The sequence below is a fragment of the Pipistrellus kuhlii genome, unplaced genomic scaffold (assembly GCF_014108245.1).
Source record: "Pipistrellus kuhlii isolate mPipKuh1 unplaced genomic scaffold, mPipKuh1.p scaffold_m20_p_22, whole genome shotgun sequence".
Taxonomy (NCBI): Eukaryota; Metazoa; Chordata; class Mammalia; order Chiroptera; family Vespertilionidae; genus Pipistrellus; species Pipistrellus kuhlii.
The window spans coordinates 9,666,720-9,689,932 of NW_023425521.1; the positions used below are offsets into that span (position 1 = coordinate 9,666,720).

General features: G+C 38.8%; 1 protein-coding gene across 5 annotated transcripts in view; it reads left to right on the forward strand.

Moving 5' to 3' along the window:
• Window positions 1-23,213, forward strand: part of KANSL1 (KAT8 regulatory NSL complex subunit 1) — a 150,308-nt gene that overhangs the window by 114,344 nt on the left and 12,751 nt on the right. For all 5 annotated transcript variants that reach the window (XM_036451017.2, XM_045586354.1, XM_036451019.2 and 2 more), the window contains 3 exons: window positions 373-485; window positions 942-1,137; window positions 16,336-16,507. In XM_036451017.2, the coding sequence (XP_036306910.1) occupies window positions 373-485; window positions 942-1,137; window positions 16,336-16,507 (481 nt within the window). The remainder of the gene's footprint in view (window positions 1-372; window positions 486-941; window positions 1,138-16,335; window positions 16,508-23,213) is intronic.

Below are 23,213 nucleotides of genomic sequence, written 5' to 3' on the forward strand. Positions count from 1 at the left end.
TTCAGTACTGAACTTAAATATTCTTGTTGACCTTTAGTTGAAGATTCTTATTATTTACTATGTAATCGTTTTTGCTAAGCTTTTGTTCTGTTGAATTGTTTAGGTCAGCCATTGCCAACCTGTGGTTCATGGACCACCAGTGGTCCCTGAGGCACTTATTACTATTAATCTGGTAAATGTTATGCACATCCACTGCTCCCAAAGCAAAAGCTAATTAATTGTTTTCGTTTTTTGTTGTCATACAAATTTTGTTTTTCAAGTTCATCAGAAATTTTATGTATTTTATTTAAATGAAATGGTGCTATGTGTCAGACGAGGTGGTGTTGGTTAAATGTTGTTGTAGTATATTTTTGTTTTCTTTTCCTTACTCAGACTGAGTCTGTTTCTCAGCCACTGGAAAACCATGGTGCCTCTGGTCATCCTTCAGAGTCATTATCTACCAAATCATATGGAGCATTGAGACCTGTCAATGGAGTTATTAACACGTAAGTTCTCTCTTCCACTTCTCACACTCAGTATGCTTGTAAAAGAGCTCTTAGTTATTCCTAGCCAGGACTAACCCTGGTTTAAAGACAGAAACCTCGTCACATAATAATATTGTGCACGTCTTCTTCTGTAGCAAGTTTAATTAGCATGCTAATGTATTTCCTTTTTACTTACGCCTAAAATTGACTCATCGTGTAGAAAAGTGAAAGGTCCTACAATTATTGTGATTGGTCGTAGCATTGGTAGAATTCCTCAGAAGCATTTACATAAAATCCTCTATTCTAGAACAAATTAAATTCCTAAAGCTGGTAGACATCAGCATCCGGAGATGAACTCCTGCTTCAGAATACTTATGTGTGTCTGTGGACATTTACAAGAGAAGGTTGAACCAGTATTAAAGGCTTTGTTTCCTTGAGTCTTCTGAAAACTGAATATTATTTCTTCCTCTTGTGTAGTCTGCAGCCTGTCTTGGCAGATCACATTCCAGGTGACAACTCTGATGCTGAGGAACAATTACATAAAAAACAACGACTGAATCTAGTTTCTTCATCAACTGATGGCACCTGTGTGGCAGCCCGAACACGTCCTGTGCTAAGCTGCAAGAAACGGAGGCTTGTTCGACCCAACAGCATTGTTCCTCTTTCCAAGAAGGTCAGTACCAGTGAGGTTTGATCATTATTAAACCATGAGCCAGATGCTCAGATAGAAATATTAGCCTTTTGCCAACTTTGCTTCATTTAACTAGTGTTTTCCAAACTTGGCCAACCACCAAGGTTTCCTGGGAAGTTTTAAAAAATACTAGGCTCCTTAACCCTGTTTCCCAGAGATTCTGATTCACTTGCTATTGAGTGGGACCTGGAAATCTTATGGGTTTTTGCGTTTTTTTTTAATACTATATATTTTATTGATTTTTCACAGAGAGGAAGGAAGAGAGATAGAGAGCTAGAAACATCGATGAGAGAGATACATCGACCAGCTGCCTCCTGTACACACCCCACCAGGGATGTGCCCGCAACCAATGTACATGTCCTAGACCGGAATCGAACCTGAGACCTTTCAGTCCGCAGGCCAACGCTCTACCACTGAGCCAAACTGGTTTCAGCGAAATCTTGTTTTTAAAAAAGGAAAAACTCCTATGTGACTCTTCAGCCAGGTTTGGAAACCATTGGCTTGAGATTTTTAATTGAAATGGGAGAGAGGAAGTTGAAATGCTGCCATCAGCATTTTGAAAAACATTGGTGTGTCTTCTCATTTGTACTGGTATCACTAAAATGGCAATGTGGAATCTTTTAAATACGAGTTTCCATTAAAATTTCTAAATTGGTTGCTAAATGAATTGGTTCCCTGTCTTCACAGGGAAAATGGAAATTGATTCACAACTATAGGAAGTTTGATTGCTGACTCTTCAAATAGCAAAGTTGGATTTATTCCAAAACTAATGAAATAATTAATACTCCAGTAAAATTAATGTCATATAATGGTTAAGAGTATTAACTTGTGTTAAAATCATGGCATTGCCACTAGCTTTATGATTTGGGGCAAGTTAATATTTCCTCCAACACCCCTACTCCCATTCTCTGAGATCTCATAGGCTTGTTTGAGGGTTAAATGAAATGCATGTAACTTGCTTATTGGGATGTCTGGCTCATAAGTTACTAGTACAGAGTGGCTGTTGCTAATATTACTTGTTTTTGTTTGTTCATTGTCTCATCCAAAAATATTTATTGAGCTCCTACAATGAGCTATATCTGTTCTGGGAATACACTAAACAAAAACACAAAAATCCTTAATCTCATGAAAAAAATAATAAACGAAGTTTACATTATGTCCTATAATGTTAGGTGCTGGGGGGGGGGGGGGGGAGAGGATGCTGCAGAGGAAAGGAATGAGGAACATCTGGTTGCTCAGATGGAATTAAGCCTTGAGCATTCCAAGGCTTGTAGATAAGAAAGATAAGAGAGATAAGAGAGTGGGAGGAAAGAGTGGAGTGACTGGTGCCATAGAAGGAAAACTAAGTGTGGTATGTGGAAGGCAAGTGAAGAAAGTGTTTCAGAGAGGAAGGAAAGATCATCCTTAGATGCTGCAGATAGGTCAAACTAGAAAAAAATTGAGATTTGACCATTGGATATGATGGGAGCCAGGCTTGTTGGAGAACTTTATGAGCAGTTTTGTTAGAGGGAGAACAGTGAATTCTGAGAGATTGGGGGCGGGGAAGGAATTGAAGAAACTTGTAGATAATACTGTCAGAAAATGTTTTCTGTCAAGGTAGGCAAAGAAATAGCCTGTTTTAAGCGGAGCCTTTCTTAAGAGAGAACTGTTACAATATTTTTGCTGATGAGAAAAACTAATGACCAAGGAGAGGATAGAGAATTGTTGGAACCATTAATATTTGGACAGTGGATTTTCAGTACTTGGCTTATTTTGTTATAGTATGCATTTAAACTATATAATGTTACCATGTTTTTTGTTTTTTTTTTAAAGAAAAGTATTATAAGTGAAAATTAACTGTCAGGCTGTACCATTTCTCTTGTTTATTCTTCAGACTGCCTGAACTATCAAAATATCAGAAAAGAATAAGATATTTTGCAGGTTTCTCATTAATATTTGAAGGTACAATACATTTTTTAAAAAATAGTTAAGGCAAGGAGAAGAAGCACAGAACATACTAAAGACCCTTTGATTCCAATACCAATTTCTAAAACAATCGTCCTGTCCTGGCCAGTTGGCTCAGTTGATTGGAGCATTGTCCTGTTTGTCCCATACACCAAAAGCTTGTGAATCTGATTCCCGGTGAGGGCACATAAGTGGTTTGAAGGTTCATCTGAATCTGCAACTGATTAATGTTTCTCACATTGATGTTTCTCTCTTCCTTTTTCCCTTCCTACCCCTCCCTTCCTCCTTAAAAACAATAAACATATCCTTATGTGGTAAATAAATAAATAAGTAAGTAAATAAGTAAAATAAATAAAACAATCAACCTGACATATGCCAAAGTAAGCTGCATGGAAAATAAAACAAATAAATAAATTGAGTTTGGAAAATAAACCAACCATTTGCGGGTTATAGCAGAAATACTGGAGTTCTGCCAAAGTCGGAAACAAAGGCCATTCTCTCTATCTTGGTTGTTTACCAGTATCAGTGATCTTTGCTATTGAGTAAGCATCTTGCCTTCTGTCATCTTTAGGTGTTATATTTGGGTTATTTCCCTATATCATGATTTCATGGTAATATAAAGACTGATCATTATAAATTGTCTATATTACTACTTATATTCATCACTTTAAGGGTCTAATATTTATTTGATATTAGTGAATTAGCTAAGCCAGTAAAGAAATATTCAAGTGGGAAGGTTTTATAATATATGTCATGTTTATTTTGTGCCCTGCTGGTTCTGTAAGGTAGATATTTATGACTTAATCTAAAACGTTAGTTTCTAGATAGTGAGATTTTATTTTTTTTAATACATTTCATTGATTTTTTTACAGAGAGGAAGAGAGAGGGATAGAGAGTTAGAAACATCGATGAGAGAGAAACATTGATCAGCTGCCTCTTGCACACCCCTTACCTGGGGATGTGCCTGTAACCAAGGTACATGCTCTTGACCGGAATCGAACCCGGGCCCTTTCAGGCCGCAGGCCAACGTTCTATCCACTGAACCAAACTGGTTTTGACGATAGTGAGATTTTTAAAAAATTAAGTCTGGGACCAGTGTCAGGTTGCTTTTTATTTTGTCAAGTGAATGCGTATATATAAGTTGGGTAAATCATATTACAGATGATATTTTTAAAAGAAAAAATAATATGCCTTGAAATTCTAATCAAATGGTTTGGCAATGTTCTGGCATGTTTTTAAAATTTCATAGTCTATTGGAAGAGTATAATTATATAGGAAGATTGCTTTGGGATAAATTTTCAAGTTAGCTTCTGTAGAATTCCCAATGGGTGTCCACTTTTTCCTCTTACATCACACTTGTGGACACATAGGACATTCTCTTAAGGCCTAGTGCCATGATATTTGTGGTTGAGGACTAAAGAACCAAAATAATTACGAATTTGTATTAAAAGTGAATAATTTTATATCAAGTGGGATGTGTTCTTTATTGATAGGGGATTCCTGTGATAGACTTTGGAGGCCCAACTTTGCAGTATTAATCTTTTGGGAAGGAGAAAGAGTGCCTTGTGGAAAATTATAGTTTCTTAGGAATTAAAGCTACCGAGAACACTCAGAAATCACCCAGTGCTTAGAGCACCAACCTTTAAACTTTTATGAGTGTTTATATATGCACTATACAATTTGAAAAATTGAGATTAAATAAATTAGAGTAGAAGCGCTAATGAACTGTCCTCAAGACAAAGGAATTTGTAATGCTTTGAACTAATATTTTGTGATTTATAGAGAATGATGAATATAGCCTTACATTTTTGTATATTTTCAAATTTTTTACATACAGAATTTTATAGAAAACATTCTTAATTGTTGAATCCCTATATCAGTGGTTATATCCATTTCTTAGTCTTACTTATATTTAGTCTTCTTTCTTGAATAACCTTTTCAGCAATTTTTCTATTTTATTACTCATTTCAAAGATCAGTTCTTTGCTGTTAATACCTCCTTCCTGTGGTTTTCTCACTCCCCCTATCTTTTTTTGCCTTTATTCAGATGGCTTAGTTAATTTTTCTGTTCTTTTATTATAATAATAAAATCATTTAACTTATAAAATTTTCTTCTAAGGGTAGTTTTGGATGGCATTCCACAGCCTTTGATATGGGAAGTGTTCCTTTTGCTATTTGTAGATTGAGTTTTTTAGTTAATTTTCTTAAGAGTTAAGAAGTGAGTTTCCAAATTCTAAATGGTTAGTTTTTTTCTTTTGAAATATTTTGTTATTAATTACTAATTTTTATAGCATTTTGATCAACTTCTTCTTGGCCTTTGGCTAAGATCAAGTGTATAGTATAACATTTTGGTTGGTAAAAATGTTTTATGAATTTCTGTTAATATTTATAGCCCATTATGTGTTTTTTTTAAAATTTTCATTGTTGTCTAGTATAAAATTCTATATAATCATGCCCTCATAGTTACAGTTTCTTTTTTCAGTAGTTGTTTTTGCCTTACATTCAATTTTTCTTTATATATTAATGTTATACAGTATATGAATTTTTCTCATTCATTTACTTTTAGGATTTTGTATTCTGTGTGTTTTTTGAAACATCATAGAAGCAGATTTAGGTGTTTCTTTTAAATCTCTTAAAAATCTTTTTTATTAAATATAAATAGAGACTAGTTTTAATTTTATATTCACTTTTGAAACTAGATTTAAAGGCTTATTTTTACTGTAACACTTTATTACTTAATGGCAGTCTTTCTTTATATCTTCATGTGCCATTTATTGAGTTCCTAATTTGGATTTTTTATTTTTCAGTGATTAGAGCAACAATTTCATCATGTTTCAAATTCTCAGACCATAACCTTTGTCCCAAAAAACCATGTTCCGCTGTCTTTTGGTGGGAGAAGAGAACAATTGTTTATTCTGTTTTGGCATAGAATTAGACTTATTTGTAAACTAGTTTGTAAGAAAAAGTGCTAAGTCCAACCCCAACATTTTAAGGCATTTTCTTTTTTCTTTTTAAAATACCATTTGTAGCCGAAACCGGTTTGGCTCAGTGGTAGAGCATCAGTTTGCTGATTGAAGGGTCCCAGGTTCGATTCCGGTCAAGGGCATGTACATTGGTTGCGGGCACATCCCTGGTGGGGGGTGTGCAGGAGGCAGCTGGTCGATGTTTCTCTCTCATCGACGTTTCTAGCTCTCTATCTCTCTCCCTTCCTCTCTGTAAAATATCAATAAAATATATATATATTTTTAAAATAAAAAAATAAAATACCATTTGTAAACTTATTTTCATCCATGAGCAGAATTAGACTGGTATCAATTTTACTTTCATTCCTTTATATTGATAATCGATTCTACTCTGTGCTTCCCAATATGATAACTACGACCCATATGTAGCTTCTTAATATATATATTTTTAAAAATATATATATTTTATTGATTTTGTTACAGAGAGGAAGGGAGGGGGATAGAGAGTTAGAAACATCTATGAGAGAGAAACATCGGTCAGCTGCCTCCTGCACACCCCCTACTGGGGAGTGCCTGCAATGAAGGTACATGCCCTTTACTAGAATCGAACCTGGGAACCTTCAGTCCACATGCCAATGCTCTATCCACTGAGCCAAATCGGTTAGGGCCTCAAATGTAGCTTTTTAAAATTAAGATTAAAAATTCAGTACCTTATGGCACCTAGACACATTTCCAGGGTTCAGTAGTCACATGTGACTATAAGCCATCATATCTAGTTGCACAAATACAAATCATTTCCATCATTGCAAAACATAGCTCTGTCTAGGTTTCTTCTATAATAGTTTTGGGGTTTGATTTCCTTAAATTTGTAGTTGCCTCTCTAAGTAACCAATTATCTATGTTATTTTTCTATTATTTTTTTCTAGTTCTTACTACCTGCTCCACATTATAGATAAGGGAAGTAATTGGTACAGTTTGGCTGCACATAATGAGTATTCTGATGTTAACTGTTAACTAATTTCCTTTATAATCAGGGTAGGTTCTATTTCTGCTACAATGGATTAATTTTTCTTTATTTTCTTTTCAGATTTTATATTTCCTTTTTATGCCACTTAATACCCTTTGCGCTTGCCCTGGTACTATATAATAAAGGCTGTGTTATCTTTTACCTTACTGTGTTGGAGATGCCAAAAGTTGCACTAATTGACTAACTTTTTAAATAGATTTTCATAGATATGTATGTTCTTTCTGAATTTCTCAGGTTGCTTTTCTTTTTAAATTAATATATTTAATTTTTACAGAGAGGAAGGGAGAGGGATAGATAGTTAGAAACATTGATGAGAGAGAAACATTGATCAACTGCCTCCTGCACATCCCCTCCTGGGGATGTGTCCGTAACCAAGGTACATGCCCTTGACTGGAATCGGATCTGGGACCCTTCAGTCCGCAGTCCGATGCTCTATCCACCAAGCCAAACTGGTTAGGGCTGCTTTCTTTTCCTTTGTTCTGCAGTGTTCTACTTGTGAATTTTTCTTTTTTTCATCATACTTTAAAAGTAACTTGATCTGTCCAGACTTTGTGTTTATCAGTAGAAAAACTTAGTAGCGCACTATTAGTTTCCTTTCACAATTATAGAGGCTAGAAGTCTGAAATCAAAGTGTCAGTGTTTGCTGCTTCTCAGGCTCTCGGAACATTCTTTCTTGCCTCTTCCTGCTTCTAGTAGTTGCCAGCAATTCTTAGCATTCCTTGGCTTGTGGCAGCATAACTTCTATCTCTGCCTTTGTCTTCACATGATCATCTTACTGTGTGTCTGTATCTCTGCTTCCTGCATTTTCACATGGTCTTATAAGACACCAGTCCTTGGATTTGAGTCCCGCCCTAATCCAGTATTACTTTCTATGTAATTACATCAGTACAGACCCTATCCTATATCATAAAAGCCTAATATGCAAAATGTCCTCTCAACCAGGATTTTGATTAGAAGTTTGACCTGGAGTTCGACCAGGGGGCAGCAGGGTCAGCCAGCCAACCTCCTGTGGCCATGCACGAATTTATGCACCAGGCCTGTAGTCTATAATAATAATAAAAGTGTAATATGCTAATTAGACCAGATGATCTTCTGGATGAAGCTGATACTGTGACGGAAGCCCGGGTCCCGGGTGCCTGCTGGCAGCTGGGGGAAGGAAGGCCTACTCTTGCACAAATTTTGTGCATTGGGCCTCTAGCTTACAAATAAGGCCACATTCTGTGGTTCTGGGTGGGTATGGATTTTGGGGCAGGGTCTGGAGAGGAAACACTATTCTACTCAGTATACTGGCCTTTGTGTGTTCCTTGTCTCTGCTACATGCTAGTCAAATTATTTTCTCAATTCTAAATCTGGAAGATGGGTTGATAGGTGCTATTCCCAATTCAATTCTTGCGTTTGCTGTAAAATAGTTGGACTTCCTTCACTCCCATTGACTGTTTTCTGGGACTTTTGTGTACTATTGAATTTATTGTGTGAAGAAATTCATGTTTATAAGAAAAATACAGATAAACAGTGTTCCTTTTATTTTCTGTTATCTCCTTCGCCTGCTTTCTTCTCCATAGGCAACCTCTATCTGAATTCTGTGTGTGTGTCTTTTTTTTCGTTATTGATTAAGGTATTACATATGTGTCCTTATTCCCTGTTGCTCCCCTGAATTTTTTTATATCTATTTTTTTTTAAATCTTTATTGTTGAAAGTATTACATATGTCCCTCTTTTTTCTCCATTGACCCCTTCTAGCCTGCCTTCTGCCCCAACTATCATGAGTTTGATATGTATACTCCCAGTTCAGGTTCTTATTTGTACTACATGCATGTATCCATGAGGAGTGTTGTTTCATTTAATTATATGTTGTCATGGTGTACATACTCTGCTACTTGGTTGGTGGGTTGTTTTTGTTTGTTTGTTTAAATAGAGGCCCTACTGGTGCGTAAATTCTTACACCAGTAGGGTCCTCAACCTGGACTGTGGGATTGGGCCAAAACGAGGTGTCCTGGATTGTGAGAGGGTGCAGGCAAAGCCAAGGGAATCCACCAGGGCCAGAGAGGGACGTGGGAGGTTAGCCAGCGGGGGAAGGGCCATAGAAAGGCTCTAGGGTAGGGGTGTCGAACTCAATCAGAGAAGGGGCCAAAATCTAAAATCCAGCCTAAATCTCGGGCCGAATGGTTTACTGAACAGTCATAAACTGTCATTGTGATGAAAACGCAGCGGAGTGCAGTGATGACAGCGCAGTGCGGGCCACATTGCAAGGCCTGGCGGGACGGATTTGGCCTGCGGGCCTTGTGTTTGACACATGTGCTCTAGGGCGTGTCTGGCCTGTCTTGCTCAGTCCTGATAGGCCGAACCCCAGCCTATCAGCAGCAAGCTAACCTACTGGTCAGAGTGTCTGCCCCCTGGTGGTCAGTGCTCGTGATAGCGACTGGTTGTCTGCTACCTGGTGGTCAGTGCACATCATGATGCTCCAGCCACCTGAGCTACCCAGCCAAGGCTAGTTCACTTTCATTAATAGTCCACATTTCCTTAAAAGATACTGTTTGGGTGTGAGTATATTCATATCCTGTTTGTTGACTTCAGGTTTTAAATTTAACTCATATCTTGGGCTTATTAAAATTGCATTCATATCTTCTGTATCCTTTGGTCTGCTTTCTGTTTGTTTTTGAAATATATTTGATGTGTGACATTGTGTAAGTTTAAGGTATATAACATGTTGATTTGGTATTTATATTGCAGTATTATTGCCTTTGTCTAACACCTATGTCATGTCACATAATTATTTTCTTTTTGTGATGAAACAATGAAAAAAGAATACTTAAGAACTAGTCTCAGCCTACGTGGTTTGGCTTAGTGACTAGAGCGTTAGTCCTGGGTTTGATTCAGGTCAAGAGCAGTATGTACCTCAATTGTAGGCTCCTCTCCAGCGCAGGCCCTGGTCGGGGCTTGTACAGGAGGCAACCAATCCATGTGTTTCTCTCACATTAATGTTTCTCTCTTTCCTTCTCTCTTCCACTCTCTGTGAAAAATCAATGGAAAAAAATATCCTTAGATGAGGATTAAAAAAAAAGATCTAGTCTCTTATCACAGTTGATATTTTAAAATACAGTTGTATTATCTGTAAACACTGTACTATGCATTAGATCTCAAGGCAACCACTTTAAGTAGTGTAAGTTTGTAACCTTATATAATATTTCTCTTATTTCCTCAACCCCATCCCCGCTTCTTTTTCTTTTCTTTTTTTTATCCTCACCCGAGATATTTTTCTATTGATTTTTAGAGAGAGTGTGGAAGAGAGAGGGAAAGTCAGAGAAACATCAATGTGAGAGAAACACCTGGATGGGTTGCCTCCTGCATGTGCCCTGTACAGGGCCCGGGCCAGGAAGGAGACTGCAACCGAGGTATGTGCCTGCTGACTAGAAGCCTTACCGATAACATGAACAGTTGATTAACATATTTTGTATGTTATATGTATTATAATTCTTATAATAAACTAAGCTAGCCAAAACCGGTTTGGCTCAATGGATAGAGCGTCGGCCTGTGGACTGAAAGGTCCCGGGTTCGATTCCGGTCAAGGGCACGTACCTTGGTTGCGGGCACATCCCCGGTGGGGGGTGTGCAGGAGGCAGCTGGTTGATGTATCTCTCTCATTGACGTTTCTAACTATCCCTCTCAATTCCTCTCTGTGTAAAAATCAATAAAATATATTAAAAAAAAAAACTAAGCTAGAGAAAAAGAAAATATATTTACTGTATTTATTGAAAAAAATTGCATGTAAGTGGATCCATGCAGTTCATACTTTTGTGGAGTGTGATGGGTGAATCAATTTGGAGAGCACTTCAAAGATTCATGAAAGATGTTAAAGATCTAAAAGTCTTTTGTTAAAAAGAAGAAATGGCCGAAGCCAGTTTGGCTCAGTGGTAGAGCGTCGATCTGCAGACTGAAGGGTCCCAGGTTCGATTCCGGTCAAGGGCATGTACATTGGTTGCGGGCACATCCCCGGTAGGGGGTGTGCAAGAGGCAGCTGGTCGATGTTTCTCTCTCATCGACATTTCTAGCTCTCTTATCTCTCTCCCTTCCTCTCTGTGAAAAATCAATAAAATATATTTTTAAAAAAAAGAAAAAGAAAGAAATGCTTTAATTTGCTTCCCTAACTTATTTAACAAGGGAACCTTTGTAAAGTAATACCTATTAAATATGCTCATGAATTAGTAGAATTCCAAGAGAAACATTTTAGGACACCTGCTTTCTGCTCTGTAATGTCTTTGTAGGTAATACTTGAACTCTTGGCAATACTGAAATAAGTTAGAAATGAAACTTTTACCTATCAACATTTTTCATTTAAAATCTCATTCTTAAATTATGACTACATGCAGATATTATAAATATGATATACTTACAACATTGACTTAGTTACTGATCCCATTTTAGGTTCAAAATAGTCTTAATTTTATAGAAAAATAAACTAATAAGATCAAATTGCACATTTCCTATCAATATTTTATACACTTACATTTGTTTTCATTGCTGTGTGTATATACTTTAGATTTTTGAATTGCATATACATATTTTTAAATATTAGTACTTGGTATTTTTTATTTTTTAAATATATATATTTTTAATTTCAGAGAGGAAGGAAGAGGGAGAGATAGGAACATCAATGATGAGAAAATCATTGATTGGATACCTACTGCATGCCCCCTGGGGATTGAGCCCACAACCTGGACATGTGCCCTTGACTGGATTTGAACCTGGGACCCTTCAGTCCACAGGCTGACTATCCACTGAACCAAACAGGCACAGTACTTGGCATTTTATTTTATTTTATTTATTTATTTTAAATATATTTTATTGATTTTTTACAGAGAGGAGGAGAGAGGGATAGAGAGCTAGAAACATCGATGAGAGAGAAACATCAAACAGCTGCCTCTTGTACACCCCCTACCAGGGATGTGCCCCCAACCAATGTACATGCCCTTGACCGGAATCGAACCTGGGACTTTTCAGTCCGCAGACCGACACTCTATCACTGAGCCAAACCGGTTTCGGCAGTAGTTGGCATTTTAGGTGCTGCATATGAAGTGATGCTACAGTGTGTTTAACCATTCCACGGTTTATTTTTCACTGTTATATATCAGGTGAGCCATGAGAATTTTGGCACAAATTTCAAAATCTTTTCCGATTCCATTGTCATCTTAGTTCCTTTGATTGCATTATCAGCTACTTCCTTGTTTCTAAAAAACAAAAGAGTCTACTATTGTTAGTTCTGTATATTACAAGTTGAGGCTATATTAAGATTGAGTCAGTACCATCTCCAGTGTTATGGGTGATTATTACCACCAGTAACACTTTTAGTTTTAACAGTAATTTTCTACTTTTATCAGAGACTATTCTGATGGCCAAGATTCTCTTAAAATGATTTTTAAAGTTTGTTTGAATCTAGGTTCAGATACGGTCCATACATTCCATTGAGTCTTTTAAATGTAATTTTATAGGTTTCCCCTTTATCTCATTTTTTCTTAACGATTTAAACACTTTTATGATATGCTTAGATGTGATTTTCTTTGCATTTCTGTTCTGCTTGGGTTTTGCAGTTTTAAGTCTGTGGGTTTGTGTCTTTAATTAGTTTTAGTCCAAACTGGGCCATTATCTCTTCAAATACTATTTTCCTCCCATTCTGTCTTCTCTATCTGGGTTGCCAATAACAAGTACATTGTGCTTTGTCACAGTGCCCTGCAAGTCCTTTACATTGTGTTCTGTATTTTACTGTGATTTTTTCCCCTCCCTCTCTTTCTTAATTTCTCCACTTCCTATTAAACTATCTGCCAGTTCTCTTATTTTCTCTTCTTTTGTACCTCATGCGAAATTTATTGATTTTTAGATTCACTTGGCAGGTATGTATTTGATGTCTTTTTGCTGTTCATAATTTTCACCCTTACCTTTTTCTTCTTCTTCCTCTTCTTAAAGAATACCCTTCAGCATTTTATGTATTCCTGATTTGGTGGTGATGAACTCCTTTAACTTTTTTTTTTTCTTCTGTGAAGCTCTTTATCTGACCTTCAATTCTGAATGATAGCTTTGCTGGGTAGAGTAATCTTGGTTGTAGGTTCATGCAGTTCATCACTTTGAATATTTCTTGCCACTCCCTTTTGGCCTGCATAGTTTCTGTTGAGAAATCAGCTGACAGGAGGCTTTGGAGTTGTCTGCACCAGGTTTCAAGTTTGCTGGGTTAAACTACACTAGAGAAGGCCATTCATATGCAAAAGCCTCTGCTTGGAGCTTGGTTTGTTTGTAGATTGTGCAGGGCAGAGTCTCAGGGAATCACTAGGCTAGGGCATGGCCAACAGTGATGGCTGCCCACCAGCCGCCTCTGCCTCTCTGCCCACGTCCCGCGTCTCTCGCCCCTGCACAGCAAACAATTATTCTTGCGTGCAGCTCTGCAAGCAACCACCCTCACTTTCTGACCCAATGGCAGACAGTCTAGCTTCTCTCCAGAAACTTGACCTCATAGAGGTTGGGAGCTTGTCTCTCTTCGAGTTGAAGAAAGCAACGCCCGCATCCAGCAGGGATCCATGGCCAGCCCATATCACACACGCCCCCCCGCCCCCGTACCTTAGTTTTTCAGTGCTTGTGCCCTGAATGCTCTTCTCTTTCTCAGTCTAGTTGTAGAATTTCCATTCAGCCAGTTTTCCCGTGGTTCTGGGTGATAGACGTTTGTATTTTAGTTGTAATTTTGTAATTGTTGTGCCCAGCAACAGTTTAGATGCCCACCTACACCGCCATCTTGGATCCCTTCCTGGCTGCAATAATCTTGAAAGCTTTCTTTTTCACTATTAATATTTAATAGGAGCCCACACTTTGAATTTTTCTAGGCGGCCTGACCATATTTGAGCCTTGTGGTTCTCAACAATTTTGCTTTCCCAAGAAACATTTAGCAGTGTCTGTAGTCATTTTTGATTGTCACACAGGGGCGGACGGAGAGTGCTACTTGCACCAGGGGCAGAGGCCAGGAATGCTGACACTTATCTGCAGCATTAGGTGCTATTTTGGAGAAATCTTGCCATATACTAGTTTAGCTAGCATTTATGGGCTTTTTAACAATTTATGAAATCATATTACCTTTACCACAATTTATGAAATTGATATTGTTGGACCTTTATTAACAGACTAGAGGCCCAGTGCACAAACTTCTTGCATGGGGTAGGATCCCTAGGCCTGGCTGGTGATTGGGGTCAATCTGGGCCTTCTGGCTGCTCGCTGGGACCTCCCTTCCCTGGCTGCTGGCTGGGACCTTCCTTCATTCCATGCACCCCCTGGTGGTCAGCACATGTCATAGTGAGTGATCTAACTCCCGGTCAAACTTATGTGGGAACAATTTGCATATTAGGCTTTTATATAAATAGGTAGTGAATACATTTGAGGAGGCCATATAACTTACCAAAGGTCATACAACTAACCTTCACAGAACCTTCTTTGCATGCCATCTATCTATGTGATTGCCAAAAGTAGGCATTTGAGGAATGCTGATAAAGAGCATATATGTATCTTTCTCCTATACATGACCATAAAGATAAACAGCTTTAAAGAGTTATTAATGCTAAAACTAAATTTAGCTCTTGGCAGTTGTTACAGAATTTTTGATAACAGATTTTTGATGCAACTCTTCTGTCTTTACTAGAGGCCCAGTGCACAAAATCATGCACGGTTAGGGTCCCTAGGCCTAGCTGCAGTCAGGGCCTTGTCCACCACCTATTGTCACTCCTCCACCTCCATGGCCCCTGTCCCAAGAAGCTCCATGCTATCTGCCCCCTCCCCCAAACCCCCCGAGACGCTCCACGCTTGCTGCCCTCACCCCACGATGCTCTTCTGCCTCAGCCACCCCACGAAGGTCCACATTAACAGCCCCTGCCCCATGGAGCTCCTTGGCCTCGGCCACCCCGTGTTGTGACGTTCCTTCACCTCGGCTGTCCCGTGAAGCTCCATGCTTACAGCCCCCACTCCATGAGTTTCCTCAGCTCCTGTGGCCCCGCCCCACCACGCTGTGAGAGTCCGATAGGTCATTTGGTGGTCCTGGTCATAACAGCCACTGGCTTTTTATATAGATAGATTATGAGATGTCATAATCAATCTTGTTCCTAGCATCCCCTCTCATAGGTGCCATTCCACAGGCAAGTTTTTTCTTCTAGGACTGTGCTGCCAGTTAATTTGGGGGCTGGGAGTGGAGGGTGGTCATGATTTGGCAAGTAATAGTCTTACTCTAAAGTGTAGCTAATGAGTTCCATGCAGTCCAGGAAAACTTGCCACCTCATTTGAAACCACCTGAAAGTCTTTTTAGAAAGAGATGTCAGGTGTCATTGATTATTAAAGTACTGCCGAAACCTGTTTGGCTCAGTGGATAGAGTGTTGGCCTGCTCACTGAAGGGTCCCGGGTTTGATTCCGGTCAGGGGCAAGTACCTTGATTGCGGGCACATCCCCAGTAGGAGATGTGCAAGAGGCAACTGATCGATGATTCTCTCTCATCGATGTTTCTAACTCTATATCCCTCTCTCTTCCTCTCTGTAAAAAAATCAATAAAATATATTTTAAAAATAAATAAATAAAATAAAGTTCTTAGGTAGATTAAGTTGCTGGCAGAGCAAGTCATGTCCTACCAGAGAATCAGGAGTTCACTATTCACTTTAGCAGAGGGTTGAGAACCATGAAGGTGGTAGAAACATGTATGTTTTATAAAGTGTTCTTAGAAAGCAGTTTCAGTAGCTTTAAAGTATAACAAGTTTGATATCAGGTAAGCATTTAGGGCTTCAAAAACCTGGATTTCATTAGAAGCAAGTTTACTTAATGTCTTTGAAGGTTCATGTGTTGGAGAAATGGAAATGTTAACAAACTAATCAAACTTTTGTTATCTGTGTCATATAGGTATCTAGAAAGAGCCTTTTAAATCTTTGGTGTAGTCGGGACCGGTTTGGCTCAGTGGATAGAGCGTCGGCCTGCGGACTGAAAGGTCCCAGGTTCGATTCCGGTCAAGGGCATGTACCTTGGTTGCGGGCACATCCCCAATAGGGGGTGTGCAAGAGGCAGCTGGTTGATGATTCTCTCTCATCAATGTTTCTAACTCTCTTTCCCTCTCTCTTCCTCTCTGTGAAAAAATCAATAAAATATATTTAAAAAATAAAAATAAAATAAATCTTTGGTGTAATGAGTGGGGAGCCGGGTTTTTATCAGACACTCAATTGTCCCTTTTCCTGGCTCTTTGCAGGTTCATCGCAATAGCCCGATGCGCTCTGGCTGTGATGTGAATCCCTTCTGTGCACTGTGTGGCTCAGGCAGTGCCAACACCATGCCTCCAGAAATCCACTACGAAGCCCCTCTGTTGGAACGCCTTTCCCAATTGGACTCTTGTGTTCACCCAGTTCTGGCATTTCCAGATGGTAAGAAAGGACACAGAATATCTATCTATACTAATGAAAGCCTAGTGAGACTCCATCACAAGATGGCCACATGCACAGTGGAGGTGGTGCCCAGCAGCCGCTATGCACGGCGAGGCCTGGGTGTCCTGTGGCTCCGCACAGTGCAAGGAAGGCCAGTCCCAGCATCTCCACCACCTTGTGCGGATTAGATGGGTCGCAGCAGGAGTGGGCAGTTGTGGGCCATCAGGATGGCAGGGGAGGGCAGTTGTGGGCAATTGGGCCGGCAAGGGAAGCAGTTAGGGAGAATCAGGTAGGCAAGCAAGTGAGTGGTTAGGAACCAGCCATCCCAGAAGGTGAGAGGGATCCCAGGTTGGGGGTATTGGGCTGAGAGACACAATACCCCCGACCCCCACTCCCGCACAAATTTCATGCATCAGGCCACTAGTAATCTAATAAATGAGACTTAAAGGGTTGAAAATGAAAGGAAGTCAGCTGAGATCTTGGTACAATTCAGATATTACAATTGTATTGCTATCTGTCAACAGTCTTCTCAGAAATTTTACAGATAGGATGCAATAAGTCCATCAGATTTGCTAAGAGAAAGATTTCTCCCAGCATTTCAAATGGCTAGGCACAGCTAAGGACAGTTGCCTTCAGCCACAAGTGAAGTGGTCTGTTATATCCCTGCATATCTTTAAAAATGTATTGCCTATGTGCCCGTGATGTAAAATAGGGTGGGCAGCACTATTCTGAGAGAGTGTCTTCATATTGGGGGTATATGTAGAACTGGGGGTGGTTACATGATGACTTTCCAAGGTGTACATGAGCATAGATCTTCATTGTTACCATGTACTATTTTTCTAAGACTAACCTACTGATAAACCTCTGTGCTTGCCAGTTTTCCTTTTCAATTGTTTTTCTCCCATTTCACAAAAGAAAATTATTCCTCTTACCCATATTGAGTCTCTTCTGTTTTTTTGTTTGTTTGTTTGTTTGTTTGTTTGTTTGTTTTTTCTCATATTAAGTCTCAATGTGGGTCTTGCCCCAGAGTATAAAAACTTTAGGCAGTAGGGACACCAAAGGGACCATTTCCAAGAATTCATGGCTCCTGAAAGAGAATCCTATGGGAATTAAGTAAAGTTAATGAAGATGGAGTTACCTTATTTTGTGTAGATTCAGTGTTTGTCATCTTAGACTAAATATTAAGAGACTAACTGAAGTTAGACTTTATTCTAACTTCTAAAAGTCTGATTGATTAAGGTTTAAAACAAAGACTTTTCCTTCAGCTAATTAAGCTAAATACAGTTACATGTCAAGGTGTTGATTAAAATATTTCTGAGTTTATGATTTTTTTTAAATAGCATTTCATGTGGTGCAAGTCCATGAGCAAAAATGTTAAAACCATTGCTCTAGCTATTGCCTGCAAGAACCCAGTGGTTCTTAATCTGAATTATTTCATTCATTTTCAAATAATCTCAGGATCTGGCTTCAACTTATAGCTATAAGCATTTCCTTTCAGATCACTGGTATTTTATCTATTATGTTATGGCTGTTTTTAAATTTACATTTCATTACTAAAATTATAAGCTTACTGAGGGTAAGGAACCATGTTTTCCCTCCTCTTCTGTCCTTTTATAACACCTCACAGATGTGCATTTTTTTTCAAGGAGGGTAATTGAGATAGGAATACTTAAAAGATAAATGAAATAGGACTCTGAGGAATGAAAATTATGTGGGATGTAAGGTTTACTTGTTTGTAGAAGAAAAAAAAAGTTTTAGCTTGATGGTATGTAAACTTTTTCTTTAAAAAGGTGCTCAGTAATTTAGATGTTTTGAACCGTACTATGTTTAGTCTATGCAACTACACAACTCTGCCATAATAGCACAAAAGCAGCCATAGACAATATGTAAACAAATGGTGTGGCTGTATTATAATAAAACTTTATAAAAATAATCAGTGCCCTAGCTGGTTTGGCTCATTGGATAAAGTATTGGTTTGTGTCCCAGATTCGATTCCAATTAAGGGCACATGCTTGGGTTGCGGGCTCGGTCCCCAGTGGAGGGCATACAGGAGGCACCAATCAGTGGTTCTCATCATTGATGTTTCTCTCTCCCTCTCCTTTACTTAATCAGTAAAAATAGATTTTAAAAAAATCATTAATAGACCCTGGCCAGAGTGGCTCAGTTGGTGATTGTCATCCTGTGCACCAAAAGGTTAAGGGGTCAATCCTGGTTGGGGTGCATGTGAAAGGCTACTGATTGATGTCTCTCTTTCTCTCCCCTTCTCTCTCTGCCTCCCCCCTCTTCTCTAAAATCAGTAAAAACATTTTCTAAAAAATCATTACTGATGTTTGTTCTTTAAATTATTGAATTCTTTTGTTTATTTTGTTAATCCTCATCTGAGGACATTTTTTTCCATTGATTTTTAGAAAGAGTGGGAGAGAGAGAGAACATTGATGATGTTAGACACATTTATGTGAGAGACACATCAATTGATTGCTTCTTGCACCTGCCTGATTGACTGGGGCTGGAGATCAAGCCTGCAATTGAGGTATGTGCCTTTGACTAGAATTGAACCCGTGGCCCTTCAATTCGTAGGGTGATGCTCTATTCACTGAGCCAAACCAATGAGGGCTGAATTCTTCCTTAACCACCTAAATTCTGTAACTACTCCCTGACTTGTTATCAAAACTCTTTTTTACTAAAGAAAGGACATGGTATGATATTCTTGCTGCCATTTACTTTCAGCAAGAGTAGAAATACTGCCGAAACCGGTTTGGCTCAATGGATAGAGCGTTGGCTTGGGAACTGAAAGGTCCCGGGTTCGATTCCGGTCAAGGGCATGTACCTTGGTTGCGGGCATATCCCCAGTGGGGGATGTGCAAGAGGCAGCTGATCAATGACTCTCTCTCATTGATGTTTCTAACTCTCTATCTCTCTCCCTTCTCTCTGTACAAAATCAATAAAAATATATTTTAAAAATAAAGTAGAAATATTTAGAAAACTTGGAACAGATGAATAGTAAGCTAGGCAGGGGTTTAGGTCAGGAATGGTAGAGCTGTAAATTAGCTTAAAACAGAATGAAAATTGAAGACACTAAAACATTTTCCCCTGTTTCAAATTTCAGGGTCATTAACTTCTACCTTCTCTTGCCATTTGGGTTATCATATACTAGCCATTTGTATAGCATCTTGTGGTTTAAAAAGCACTTTTCTCACAACTTGCCTTAATTGCTTCTCACAGGAATCTTGTAAGGTGTTGCTTTCAGCTTTCCAGGTTAAGAAATGGGTTTAGAGAGGTAGTAGTTTTATCTCAGGCTAAATGGCTAAAGACTTTAGATGGCTGTAGAATTCAGACTCGGGTCATCTGATGCCTGACCTTCATTTTTCTCTATTCTGTGTTCCTCCCCAGCCAGGTTATTAAGAGAAGTCAGGTTTCTACTCGATTCCACCCTCTTGAGTGCAGATGAAGCCAGCAGGAAGACTTAGGAAAAGTTCTCAGATTAGTTACTCTCTCAGGATTACCATGTTGAATTGTGTAGTCTCATATTTGAAAAAGAAGTCTGAAGCCTATACTGGTAGTTACATTCTGATTTTCATAAGGCCTCTTCATACTCATTGAACATCAACTGATAACATGGTGAGCATTCCTTTGACAACAGTATTACCATGCACAGTTGTGAGTTGTCTCCTCCATGTGCCCTTGCTGGAATCGAATAGCTAATAGTTCCCTATTAACTGTCCTTCTGATTGCATCATATTTATGGATCTAACCACTACCCTTAATACTTCCATCCCATTACAAGCAACTAGAGGTAGCAATAAGGTAAAGAGAAGGAAGGATAATTTTCCTGTCTGCCTCTATTATTTCTCCCTTTGTCTCTCTTGTCTTATATACACACAGAGCTCCTAACCATGACATTGGGGTTTGAACAAGAAATGGGCATTAAATTCTCCTTATTTGAAGAGAATTCATAGAAAGGAGAATATTTATGTATCTTTTATTATACCAAGTTGGATGGATGAACATCGTTGCCTATGGATAAATTAGACTTAATGTGAGTTGACCTGGGGTCCTAGATACCATATTAATACTGTTCTTATTCTGGTAATTTTGCTTTGTCCTAACAACTCCCACATTCAGAATGCAATCTATTTGTAAACTGGAAGATTTGCAGGGCCACAAGTCTACAGGACTCCATCCTATGTGAATCTTAACGTATTAAGATTCTCTGTGTATCATTGTGTAGAATAATTAATAACAGTGAAGACTAGCAGCCAGAATAATACTGTGGGTCAGATGTGCATCAGGGTCACCTTTTTGCAACCTCTTCATTTTGAAGTAGAACCAGTTGTGTGGTTTGTGAGGATAGGAACCAATACTAGTTCTCTCCCCCATCTTGTCCTCATTCACTCCCAGGAAGTGTGGCTAGATATATAGAATTTGAGGAACTGTAAACCCGGCAGGAATGTGGAGACATTAGGTTGTAATCACCTTTTAGTATTCCAGAAGGAAGGGCTTGTTTCCTTACCACCTTAATGAATCCGGGTTAATCTTTAGCTTGAAATACAGAGGATATATAACCTTGGGGGAAACAATGTTAGATTTGGGTTTAATAAGAGCACCACCTGCTGGCCATGATCTGTGTTTTGAGAGAGCTTGCCAAGACAACTACGGTAGCTGTATAGGAGGCTACCACAACTTGCCAGCAGGAGGAGAAAGTGAGCATTGCAAAACAACCCTAGAAAGTGTGTTTTGAGAAAATGGTGGAAGAGTATGAGCAAAACCGTCAAATTAATCAACCCTGGTGAGCCTGTAGTCAAGGTCTTTTCATTTTGTTTGCAGAAATAGTAACAAGATGTTTGTAATCACTTCTGTTTTCTTGTTACTGACCTGATCAAGTAATACAATCTTTATTCTCTAATATCACTTTAATGCCGTTGTCTGTGAGGGTATAGAATGTATGAAATCCTCTAGCTCTGTGGTCAGCAAACTGCAGCTCTCAAGCCACATGCAGATCTTTGGCCCCTTGAGCGTGGCTCTTCCACAAAATACACTGCCTGGGTGAGTCTATTTTGAAGAAGTGGCATTAGAAGAAGTTTAAGTTTAAAAAATTTGGCTCTCAAAAGAAATTTCAATCATTGTCCTATTGAATTTGGCTCTGTAGACTAATCGAGTTTGCCAATCTGCTCTAACTGAATGGGTCCCTATCATTTTTTTCTTCCATTTCATATATTTTTCTTCACTTACTTTCAGCTTCTCTATATCCAGTCTATTCCATAGGTTTAGCTCTACGTGGATCCTAGGTTTAATTTCTTCAGGTAGAGCGTAAGTTCACATCAGTAATTCCTAAGAGATCATTTTTGTTCACTGACTGGAGGGTTTGCCAGTTCTCTTTTATATGAAAGCACTTAAAACACAGAATACTTCTAGCAAACTATAGCTGCCTGAGTTTCCTAAATACTAGTACTTCATTATTATCCCTAACTGCTTATTCAGTGGTTTGTAGGAGGAGTTCTTCTGTTTATTACCTCAACTCCAAGGATGTCCTCCCTTGTGCTTACTCGAATTATTTGATAGTGGATGTCTGGATTTAATTTTTTAAGAAGAGTCTGAGGTCTTGGGGTTCAGCAGAAACTGTGATTGCTTAGCCTATGTTCCAGAAGACAGAGGAGGGGAGAGCTAGGTTACCAATCCTGGTCTAGGCCTGCTGCCTCATCTACAGATGGAGAAGGTAATGCCTGGTTAAGTTTACTTCTTCTTGTTCTTTTTTCCCCCTCCTATTCAGTGATGGTCCTGGGATCTGAATCCAGGTCTACTTCCAGTCCATTGCTTTTTTTCAATGTCTCCTTTTTCCCCTGGCTTAATTTTCAGTTTTGGGAGAGTAGTAATGGGGAAAAATAAAAGGAAAAATTTAAATCACTTCAGTTTTGTAGTCCCATTATATAGCCTTTGCCAAGTGGGAATAGCTCTTCTGGTGACAAAGGGGTATCTGGGATATAAAGGGAAGTGTTTTTTCTCCTTTTGTATACCTGTATATGTTCTAGCTTGGCCCAGCTTTCAGAATGCCTAAGGGCCAGCGTTCTATTCTCAGAACTAGAAAATAATGTCTGTTCCCAAGACTGCTTGCCCATTAGGGACATCGTCCCTGAAAATGGAAATATTATTTTTTAAGTATATTTTTATTGATTTCAGAGAGGAAAGATGAGTGGTAGGTAGAAACATAGATGAGAAAGGAAGTCATTGATTGGCTGCCTCCTGCACTACCCCATGGGATTGAGCCAACAATCCGGGCATGTGTCTTGACTGGGAAACAAACAGGCGACCTCTTGGTTCCTGGGTTGATGTTCAACCAGTGAGCCACACCAGCCAGGCGGAAATACTCTATTTATTATTCATTCTAGTCCTGAAAAATCTAGTTAGTGTTCAAACTAGGTTTTTGAAATATCATGAAATTGATGGTTTATACTATAGGAAAGAGGGGTAAAATTCTTTAATACTGCAGAACTCCCTTGAAAGATACCCTGTACGCCCCAGTTCTTTAGGAATAGTTTGAGAAACATCAGTCTTCACCTGAGAGTTAAACCTCTTCATTCTTTGATCCAAAGAATAATCTTAGGTATAGTGGCTAAGAGTATGGGCTTTAAGATTGTGCAAACCTGACTTTGAATGTTGGTTCTTACTAAACAGTGTAACCTGAGACAGTTAATTCACCTCTCTGAACCTT